Here is an 11,619-nt window from a genome sequence, read left to right as displayed (position 1 = left end):
CCCCCCCCCCCTTAAAAACAGGGATTGAAACTATTCCTTTCTGCACTGGATCACAGTTATCTTCTAGAAATAGTGTTGTTTATCCTTGATTTGGGAAAAAATAATGATGAAATCAGCTTTTCATGCTTTGCTATAATACACTTACTTTTTGTTCAACAATTGAAAATAGGTTTAGAAGTTTTAAAACTGAAGAGAAATGTCCAGAAATGTGTGAGATCTTGTCTAACAACAATAAAAGGAAAAAAGGGAAGAAAACAATGTTTGCCTCTGTAGTACTGAAATAAATAAAACTGATTGCCCACCTTAGCAAAAAAAAAAAAAAAATTTTAATGCATTCTTTTTTTTCTTCTTTTTTCTTCTTGTTTTCTTTAGAGTATGAAGATGGTGATTTGTCGTCCTGGATAAATAGAGAAAGATTTCAAGGTTACCTTAATGTGGATGGCTTTACACTGTATGAACTTGGAGATACAGGTGAGATGCCACTACCGCTAAAATCTTTGGCATCTTTTGTACTTAATACTAAGAAAAATTGAAGAGCGCTAAGAATGTGTTTTTTAAACCTCAAAAATTAATTAATCTTAGAGTTAGAGTTGATAGTGCCAATCTTTTTTTGATGTTGGTGAGACCTGTTCTATTGACTAGAGGCTTCATCCAAAGCCTACACTAGTCCTTTCCTCACAATATGAAAATTAATATGTCTGATCCTGTAGTATTCACAAAAAATTAGTAGGACTTTTAATTTAAGAGCAACTTAAGTTTTGCATAAATTAATATATTAACTTTTGGAATACCTACAGGGAATTTTATGACTGGATTTAGAAGTATCAAATATGGATGGGTTTAGATATGTCTTATATCTAATGGATTCAAATATCTTTAAAGTAGATATGGTAAGGAAGGGAGGAGAGCATGTACCAAAGTGGACCTATCCTGGAATACTTTAGCTTTTCTCTAGTAAAATTTTTTGCAAGCCAAATGAAAACTTTGCAGCCAAGTGGCTTCTGGAGTAGGGAGATGACTTGTACTGCTCTTAAGGTATACATACTCTGAAGTAGCAGAAGAAATGCTGTAAGTGTTGATTTTTCCAGGCCAGGATACCTTATAATCTACATTCCCTTCCAAAAGAAAGAAGTTTATATTCAATGCAACGTTGAGTTCTCTCAGATTTTAAAGGTTATGAAACATCTAGGCTTGTGAAACTAATACTATTACACCTACATTTTAAAAGGTTATTTACAGAAGTGCTGTTGCAAGTTGTTTAAATGTAACATATTTCTTCCTGTTACATTTTTGTCTAACAATTCCTCAAGTTACCAAAAAAAAAAAACATGACTTTATTAATACAATGGAGAAGCCATCATTTATTTTTAAGAGCTTTATATTTAAATACATAATACGTGGAATTTATCTACATTTTCTTTTCCAGTCTAAAAAGTAGTTATCTCCTAGTGTATTCAATAGGTAGTGTCTTAGGATGTGGAAAGAAATGGGGAGAAGTGAGAATTGAGGTATGGAAGAACCGGGGCGGGGGAAGCTATCGCTATTTCACAAGAAAGCCTGGGAATGAATCATTGTTCTTGCCCTCAAAACTCTTCAGTATTACTTGAACAAGAGTGAGTTTCTTTTTTTGAGGCAAATGCTTCCTGTGGCATGGTGGTAGGTAGGCATCGAGCAATAGATTGGCTTGGTGGAGAGGGTTTTGAGTGAATCATGGTGTCTAGAGAGACTTAATAGACTGTTCTTCTGCACTCTAGAGACTTTAGTTAATCCAGCTGATGACTACACTGTTAACAGATCTGCTTTCCTGACAGGAAGTGCTTGGTCTGGAGAACCTTTGGCCAGCTTTCTAAACATATTTTGATCTGGTTCACCTTGGGAGGCTTCGGGTTTTTTTCTTTCAATCAAAAAAACTTCACAAAGCGAATCCTGAAAAGATCAGTATATTCTGGTGTTTGGTCTTTAAGCTCCTCTGAGAGAGGTCTGTGAACTAAGTTGTTTTTCTGATGTAATGAATTCTGGGCTCTGCCAGTAAATTTTCCATGTTTTTTTCTGTAAGGATAATACTCCAAATTTTCAATAGTGTGAAAAATAGTCGTTACTGAATCCATACAATAGTGATTCAATCACTTAGAATTAGCTTGCAATTGCCATTATATAATGAAGGTTTCCATAGCCTCATATTTAGGTATATGCAAATATGCAGCTTGAGTAGGGAATTAATTTTTATCTGTGTTTTTCCCCTTTTAACTTCTTTCTATAGATAGGCTTTTCCTATAATGCTAGTGGTGTGGCATTAAGCCGCATCTTAATTTATTTTCAGTAGCTTTAAGAAAAGCACAATTTGGTTAGCTGGAAGAGGCTATTAGGCATCAAGGTTGGTTCATATTTAAAACTAATTCCTGTCCCTGGAGAGTATCTGATCTTCTAGGTTGGAGTATTTTCCATCTGAGAATGCATATTTCTTTTTAAATGGTTTCAAGTATTTTGTTTCTTGTTTTAGGAAAACTTGTGGCTATTGCAGTCATTGATGATAAAAACTCTTCAGTGGAACATACCAGGTACAGAATTGAGTATTGGTGACACTGTGGGAGAAATGTGTGGTATGACATAGAGAACTTTGGAAGTTTCTTAAATATTAAGAAATCTAGGTTAAATGAATGGCCTACTGAATTTACTTATTTTATGGCTCTGTTGAAGCACATGTGAGTTCAATGAGATGATGGGAGTTCCTGTATCACTCTTCTGCCATTTGTTAATGAGATCACGGGAGCAAACAGTGATCGCATAGCTTTTTAAAACTATTATGTCGCCTTTTAAATATAGACGAGAGTACTTGAGTTCAGATGGCTTTGAGATGAACTTACTAACTTTAAGCAAATAACTGTTCTTCAGCTCAGTTGCATTAAAAAATGCATTTTTAGTGATGCTTATATATTAGTTGTCTGTGAAACTTATATTAAGAAGGTGCATTTTCAGCTGAGTTGGAGTTTGCTGAAGAGACTGAGAGGAACAAAGCCTTCCCCTGTCCCTTTCTGATTGCATACATAATTAGATTAAGAAAATATTGTTCAAGTACTGTGTATGCTATTTTCACAGACCTCTCTGGATTTTCTTCAGAGTCACAGTGCTGCATCTTCAGAAGGCAATAGGTGAAGCAGCCTGACTGTCTGTCTGTGTTTTTCTCATGTTGAGACTATGTGGTAGATAGCCTTTCACCCCTTAGAAACCAAGCAAGATGAACGAGGTGTTTTTTGTTAATGGAATAGGAATCCTTATTGCTGATGAGGTACTATTTGCTGCTTACTAGGGAAATCTCAATGTTTATTGTTTGTATTTTGACAGAGTATATCCTGGATTATCAATGTCACTTTTTTTCCCCTCTAGACTAAAATCTATTATTCAGGAAGTTGCTAGAGATTATAGGGATCACTTTCACAGGTAGGCACACATGGTACTATGATATCTTAAATTAACTTCTGCGTTAACCTGTCTAAGACAGCAGTCATTTTTTTTCTACATAAAACATGTTATAGTGCTTGCTTTTATATTCATATACTGATATTTAATAAGACCATTCCATTAACGTGTGTTTTGGGATGCTGACTGTCTTGTAGATCATCAATTTTTGAATTACATTGCTGAGTGTGTGCTCTTGTCTTCAGTATAGGAAAAATATTTAAGGAAGAACTTTTGCTGAAACCCACTATTCTGCTTTCTTTTTCATCATTCTGTTTTTCACTGCTTCTCTTACAGGGATTTCCAGTTTGGCCATATGGATGGAAATGATTACATTAACAGTTTACTAATGGAGTAAGTAAATTCTTATTTGAATATTCTTTCTTCTCTTGTATTTGTTGCTAAGTATATTTGAAAATATATTGAAAACCATCTTATGAAGTATTCCTGCCTTTCATGGGTCAAAAAAAAAATCGCTGTCCTCAGAATTCAGCATGTAACATAGTATCAGCTGTTTGTTAAATTAAACTGCATAATTTAATGTTAGAAGTTTGGTTTACTGATAATGCTGATTGACAAAGCTTATCTTCTAGGTCTACTTTGTTAAATTAATTACTCTATTAGAACTGTGGGTTTTTTCTCCTTTGTTAAATTTACAGGGCACTAGGGAAATTAAAAGTTATGTGAATTTGTAATAGGAAATGTAAATAATGGTTATGCATTATCTATGGTTTTTATTTCTGGAGAGGTACATTTCATTCTTGATGCATTTTTAAGATATGCATAGAAATATGCTTCTGCAGAGAAGAATCATAAAATGCATGGAAGATGCTGTCTGCACTAGATATGTACATGGCACATTTTGAAATACATAAGTGTTCAACAAGATGCTTGACATTTGCCCTTATTATGATCCTTGTCTGAAAATGCATCATTAGAGAGTTAAGTTGCTTGGGATTAACAGTTGACTACTTGTTCTCCTCTGGCCTTTTGAATGAAAGAAGGGAAAGGCAGGGGTCAGTAAGCCAGCTCTGCAAGTTTTCCAAACTCCTTTCTGGGGATCAAAGCATGAACAAAGTATGTGTTCGTGCCCCTAAAGGTTCTATGAGCTTCATGGGGACTCAGGAGGCACAAGGTCTGTATTTCTGTGGAATTTCTGTAGATTAACACCTGAATACAATTAATTTTAAAACAGCTGTCTCTCAATTGAAATTAAGTGATGTGATTGATCTAGTGCTTCATAGCTGCCAAATGTGAGACCTTCCTCAATTCATTAATTGTTTCACCTGTGCAGGCTCTTATGTCTGACTGTCTGCTGAGCTGTTTCAGCCTGTTTATCTGGCAGAAAAGTGTTTGCTTTTTTGGCTAGGCGAGTAGGGGAGTTATTTTGCTGATCTAACAACACTGTTAAATGTCTTCCCATGTATTCTGCTGAGTATCAGATCTGATGTGCAAAGAAGCAGGGGAGGGAGATGAGGTCCCTGGGAGGAAGAAGACGAAGGGAAGAAGACAGAACTGCCACTTACAGCGGTAGTGATCTAGTGGCAAGATCTGTTCAGCTGGATTGTTTAACTTAATGTGCAAAATGCCTGATTTTATAATTCGTAGTATATGGGAAGTTGCTATTAAAGTACTCACAGACTTTTAATTATTTTCTGAACAGAGTGTATACATTTCCAGCATAAGTGGAAAGCAGCAAAAGAATGCAGCAAAATATATTCGGTGTTATAAGTAGCTGCTCTTCATGTGGCTACCTGAATAATTTGGGTAAAACCGTATTGGAAGTGCTTTAGTTTTCCACTAGATGTCAGCAAGTGGAAATAGAAAAAGCCTCCTGAATAGTGAGAAATCTATTGCAGAATACTTTTTTTACTGTGCTTAGATGTACATAGGAACAAATTCTGCTTTTTCACAAAGGACAACATATTGTGTAATTCATGGGGATAGAAGTAGTAGTCCCTGATAAAAGTACACTTATGAACTTGGCTGTAACTCCATTAGTAGACATTATAATTTATCTGTCTCTTCAGCAGTGGATGAACATGCTTTTGTTGGATTAAAAATGGTATAGTTAAAACTATGCACAAAAGAAGAAAACAGAATATTATGTGTTTTACTGAAAGCAAAGATACATCTTTGTGTAAGCTAAGGTATATAGCATCATTGGAATGTCAACTGTAGGTGTATGTAGAGTATTAATTCCTCAGCTCTTGGAAGAAACATATTAAACATGTTTTTATGAATCTCTGTGTAGCATATAAAATTTGTATATGGAGTTTACCTTTCAGCTGCTCTACAGCCAACTCCAAGAACCGCAGTTACCAGACTGTTAAATGAAATAGAAACACTTTTGTTTTTTTTTTTGGGCGGGGGGTGGGGGAGTATCTTTTCTGCATCTAAGTAATAAAACGTGCTCTGTTTTGGCTGGGATGAGGTATTTTGGCAGAGGTTGATAACTCGTTACCAGGCACTTGCAAAAACACCTGACTTGGTTTGGTTGCCTCCTACTTATATTTCTTGTTTGTTCCTAATATATAGAGAATAAAAATGTCAAGGGAAAAATTGCATTTAGAGAATCTTATGTTGCAGGTTGTCACTGTTGACAAAGTTCTGTTGTTTGGTTGTTTTTTTTAAAGTTCCCTTGAAAGGATGAAATTATTTTGTTTTCTCTGCAGTTGGCCTTACATTTTCTGAGGTGCCACCGTGCTTTCAACTTGCGTACTGGGAACATGGTCTGCACCTTATATTTTAAAGTATGCAGCTTTCTAGGAGTTTAGAAAATTTTCATGTATAAGTATTAAACTTGTTCACTTCTAGGTTTGAAATTGAATTTAAGTTAAAAAAATAAACAAACACATAAATTGTGTGAGGAAAACTTAGAATAATCTATGACTTCAAAGAAAAATGGGAATCTTGAGTAAATGCTAAATAATATTTACATGAAAAAATTGATTATGGATTGATAGCCACAGTTAAGGCTGAAATCATCATATTACATGGATTACAAATGTACATGGATGGGGCACTATTAGATAGGAGTGAAAATGTAGAAAAATAAGGTTTGCATTGCTTCTGCTGTGAAGGAAAGCTGCCTAGTATTTAAATTCATTATTGCCAGAACTGTAGAAAACTGGCAAAGAATACAGGAGATTTTTCACCTTACTTATTTAATGTATTTTAAATCTTTCTTGTTGAACAATGTACTTGTGCAGTATTAAATTTTCCTAAACCTGATCTAATTTTGAGTTTAGGGCTACTTTGAACAGTGGATTATACTGGTTTATTTCCAGAGATAATTTCTAATCTTTTTTTCTTTTTTTTTTTCTTTTTCTTTTTTTCTGATTCTGTGATAATAAAGAATGTTTATGCATGTGAAGGTCAACTGCTGAGTAATAATTATTTTAAAAGTCTGTAGCTCATCTGCCATATCTAAGAGAGATGTAGAAAAACTCTGGTTGGTATGGCTTATTCTTTTGACTTAACAGGTAGATGTTGATTGATAGAGCTGATCAGTTGTATGGGATTGAATTTTTGGATTATACTTTTGCCTTTGTGCACTACAACTGTGTGTTGTGCAAATAGTACATGTCATATACAATGCTACTATCTGTGATTTCTTGCTAATTGGCAAGTCATAAGGTACCTGATTTGCAGTCACTATGGGTACGTAAAATGCAATAAGCTTCAATAGCATCACTGACACTGATGTGAAGGAAAACATATTAATAAGAAACATGCTTGAACCATTCAGGTGATTCTCTTCCCCCTTCCCTCTTGCCTTCAAGGAACTGCTGTTAGGAACAAACATGAAGTGAAGATTAATGGATACCCTTTTAAATGATGTAGGAATTATTTGCATTGCATTGTTTTACACAGTAGTTCTTTAAATGTGTAAACTATCTGTTTTATGTTTCCAGTGACTTGACAATCCCTACTATCGTTGTATTGAATACCTCCAATCAGCAGTATTTTCTACCAGATAGGCACATTGAGAACACAGAAGACATGGTTCAGTTTATTAACAATATCTTGGATGGTACAGCTGAAGTAAGTCTTTATTGTGACTTGGAATATGTTGGTTGGTGTTTATTTCCTTAGATGTGCTAAAGTAGGGAAAAAATTTGGTTACTCTGATTGTTATGCCATGTGTTTCATCTTCCTGTCCTGGCTGTCTTCCTGTCTTGGGTGCTGTTAGTGAATACATGATTGTGAATTCTTGAGGTATGCTGTTCTCGCTGTTCTGACTGCAGAACCTCTTGTAGAAAGCAAGCTGCTTTTTTATTTATAGCACAATGTTAGCTGACTTCTCTTGATATTCCTTTTACTGGTGTCACTGGTAAATGGAGAGCTTTTTATTCATCTCCTGGTTTGCTTTAAATGTATTTTTTTAAAATTTTCTTTATAGTTCAACTCTACCTTTTCTTTTGGGTGGTAAATTAATAAATCCAATAGCTTGACGAATGATAGGTTCAGATTCAAAAACCAGTGGTATACTTGCTTTGCATGTTACAAACAGGCACAAGCTTACCGCTCTCTCTCTGCTCTAAAACTAAAAATGAGCTGTCTTTCGTTAAAACAACAAAATTAATAAATGTATCTGGAATTGATGGCTTGGACAATTTTTTAATGTTGGCAAAACAAACTCAGGTTTGCTTATTCCCTCAGTGTACTTTAAGTTGGACAGAAGGCTATGTTGTGTGGATGAGGAAAGAGATCATGGATCAGAGCTTTCATTTGCGCTAATGGGGCAAGAAGGCTTTGCCATGAAGAGGGGCAGTGCTAACAAATCATTTGGCTGCCTCCTGGGAGAAGCTTATGTTGGTTTAAGCCCCAATTCACTGTTGTATGCTTATTGTGTTAGCTGAATCCCACTTTATGTTATGCCAGCATACCCATCAGGAGGTAATGACATGTAATGCTGTAGATCATTTCAGTTATATGAGGTACTTGGGTTTATTTAATCTGACAAATTGATGTAGCAGCATAATACAGGTGGATTTGCTTGCAGTTCATTACTTTACTGGCCATGCTTCCCATTGCAAGGTGAGGGATATTCCTGTAACTTCTTTGGTGGTTCTTCGTTCTTCAGTTCTTACTTTTTTAATGCTCTGTTAATTGCATTGAATTATGTTATCAACATCTATTTGATTCTATTTAAATATATCCTTCTGGTTGAAATAACAAATGAAATTGGTTTCTGTCTGTTTTTTAACTTTGAGGAAATCCATGTTTGATGCCTTGTGTTTTTTGCCATAGTGTCACTTAGGCCTTTCTACCTTTTGTTTGCAGTATTTCAGCTAGAATGATTAAAGGTCTGTCTAAATTCACATCTCTTTATGTATGTGAGAGTGCTAATACAAGACAGACAATACAGGATGTGACTTCATTTAAGCAAAATAGTGTCTATAGACGTAAAATGGCACTACTTTGACTACGTTCAGGCCCAAGAAATTGTGCAGCTGTTGAGGAATGAGTCTTCAAAGTGTGCTGGTAAACAAATAATAGCATGCAGACTTTCACAGTGAAATTTCTAAGTATAACGTTCCCCCTCTCCCTTCCTTGGGAAGTGTTGGGTTATTTACCTTGACTTTCTTGTTATTTTCTGTAAGGCCCTATAGGTAGCCTTCTATGAGTCTGTTTCACTTTTGTGGACTTTTTTGTAATTTGAGGGGTTTTGGTCAGGGTCAAGTGCTGATCAATTGACTTCCAAAATGTAGGTTTTCTTCCAATTTGTTTCTCTGGCAACTCAAGACAGGTGAAAACTGGTCCTGTTCAACAGACAAATTGCCCTTGGATTCATGTAGTTATTTTGAAGACTGCTAAATTAGGTGGCAATGTAGGTATAGTCTGTCATTGCCTAACACAAGTTTTCTTTATTATACCTTCGTATCTTCTTGTTACTTAGTTCTTAGCTTTTTCTAGCGGCTTCTGTCATAATCTGTGAATAGATATCCATCAGCTGCAGGAAAGTTCAGAAGATCTCTGCAATTTTGTAATTGTTACATCAGGACAGTTGGTAGTTTCTGTTAGTGTTCCTCTATGGTAAGAGAATGGAGTGCCAGTCCACTGTTAAAGTTTGCACTGATTGTTTAAAACAAGAGTTTTGTAAGAGAATTTTTCATGAGACTATTGAAATGTTTATCCATGCTTGAGAAGTTGGAGTCTCTGGGCATCATGAGATGCAAGAATAATTACTTTTCATTTCCTTCTAAAGGGACTTAAGATTGCAAGGTCTGAAGAATGAACTTTTGGAATCATAACTGAAAAGTGTCAGCAGTTTTGACATGGTTCCATTTGAAATTTCAGGCACAGGGTGGTGATGGACTTCTGCAACGAATCAAGAGAATAATCTATGATGCCAAGTCTACTGTAGTGGTAAGTTTTTTATTTTTTGTTAAATTAGATGGTGCCCTTGTCAATCAAGATGCAAATATTTTCAGAGGGTTTAGAAATACTTTTATGTAAGTTTGTTTATATTATATATATATTGTGTATATATTATAGGTATATATACATTAGGTTTAAGCCAGATGAACTTCTTGTTTAAAGTTTTTAATAATATTTTCCAGTGTGCTAAATATTCAACATACATTAGTTTCTTCATTTTTCACTCCTTTTCTGTATTAGTCTGACATGTATTTTAAGGAGAGAACAGGGAGAATTCAAAATCTTTTCCTTGACCCTTTTGACATTCTTTCACTGAAATTGATAGCACTTTCATGTTCTGAGAAATGTTATGATTTCAGTCTAATTAGTTAGAGCATAAGGGGATTAAATACTACACTTGGTGTAGTTTTAAAGTAAATATTTTTATCAACAGAATTTTGTTGGGAAGATGTATACAAATCCATTTCTTCACTTGTCCTACACAAGCAAAAAAACCTGTGCTGTGAATTTAAATTGAAACTCACATGTTTCTGTATGAGTAGCTTCCAAACTTCTGTGAATGTGCAACATTTAGCCATCAGTTTCTGAAACCAAAAGTCCTTCCTCCTGTGCCAAACTACTCTTCAATAGGAAGCTAACAACAGAATGTTTCTGCAGATCCATTATTACTCGAACTAATTTTTGAGAATGAGACACAAATAAGAGATGAAACTGGTTGCTTCAAAGTGTTATTTTAACACTGTTAGAACAATTGTTTCTCAAGCTTCAAATAATGAATAGGATGTACTGTTGGCATGTTAACATTAACTATCCCAATGCAACATTGTAATATTTGAACTTCTAAGTCTTTTTTTAATGAACTTATAGTAGGAATTGTTAAAATGAGGACTCTTCCTCCTTTCTGAAAAAAAAAAGCCCCCAAAAAACTGACTCTGTCATTTTTCACGTTTCTGAATAAATAGAGTAAGTAATGTGGTAATCTTGTTTATTCACTGAAAGTGTTTTTTACTTCAAATTTGTGTTTCAACAGTCTGTGTTCAAGAGTTCACCACTTCTGGGATGCTTTCTCTTTGGGTTGCCCCTGGGGGTCATCAGCATTATGTGTTACGGAATCTGCACAGCTGATACAGATGGAGGGGTAGATGAACATGAGGCAGCTAAAAAGGAAAATGGTGACCGGGAGCTCACGGACGAAGGCAGTGAGGAAGAACAAGAGGAGGAAAAGAACGGAAAATATACAGAACTTTCAGATGGAGAGCTTAAACAGAAAGACATAATGGAAAAGAAAAAAGACTAACTTGTTTAGCAAAAGAATTCTCTAGAATTTCCAAATAGACTTATTTATTGAAGGTAGTCACGTATTGATGATCTTCATGAGAGGACCTTTTTGTCTGCATTATGGTAGTTTTGATTTGCATGTATTCAAATTTTCTGAGAAATTGACAGAAAAAAAAAAAAATGGATGTTCTCTTAATTGTCTTTAATAGATTAACAAAGATCAACTGAAGAAATTTGCAGGTACAATTCTACAGTCTTTTTTTTAAGAGTTTTGAATTCTTCATTTCCAGAACAGTGAGATAAAGATAACATTACTTGATCTTAGCGTATGTCATGAACTACTACTAATATAGCCCAGCTAAACACTCATTCATATAAAATTAAGGCTGAAAACTAAGAAAGATTTAAGAGATCTGTAAAGTCTTTCAGAGCCTGATAGCTAAAGTCAACTTAGTTTTCCAAGAAGTTACGTGTTCTACCTGTTGCACATTATTTTGG

At 34.9% G+C, this 11,619-nt stretch overlaps 1 protein-coding gene across 1 annotated transcript in view; it reads left to right on the top strand.

Annotated features, from left to right (window-relative positions):
* TMX3 (thioredoxin-related transmembrane protein 3) overlaps positions 1–11,288 on the top strand; it is a gene marked incomplete at its 5' end in the record, with an annotated part of 17,822 nt that extends 6,534 nt beyond the window's left edge. Inside the window, 7 exons of the mRNA XM_009583149.1 lie at positions 373–471; positions 2,501–2,558; positions 3,385–3,438; positions 3,754–3,810; positions 7,374–7,503; positions 9,763–9,831; positions 10,874–11,288. Coding sequence (XP_009581444.1) covers positions 373–471; positions 2,501–2,558; positions 3,385–3,438; positions 3,754–3,810; positions 7,374–7,503; positions 9,763–9,831; positions 10,874–11,140 — 734 coding nt within the window. The remainder of the gene's footprint in view (positions 1–372; positions 472–2,500; positions 2,559–3,384; positions 3,439–3,753; positions 3,811–7,373; positions 7,504–9,762; positions 9,832–10,873) is intronic.
* Between the last annotated feature and the right edge of the window lie 331 nt (positions 11,289–11,619).

This window comes from Fulmarus glacialis, unplaced genomic scaffold (genome assembly GCF_000690835.1).
Source record: "Fulmarus glacialis isolate BGI_N327 unplaced genomic scaffold, ASM69083v1 scaffold3918, whole genome shotgun sequence".
Taxonomy (NCBI): Eukaryota; Metazoa; Chordata; class Aves; order Procellariiformes; family Procellariidae; genus Fulmarus; species Fulmarus glacialis.
The sequence above is the reverse complement of the archived record's forward strand: the minus strand, read 5'-3'. Positions and strand labels throughout refer to the sequence as shown.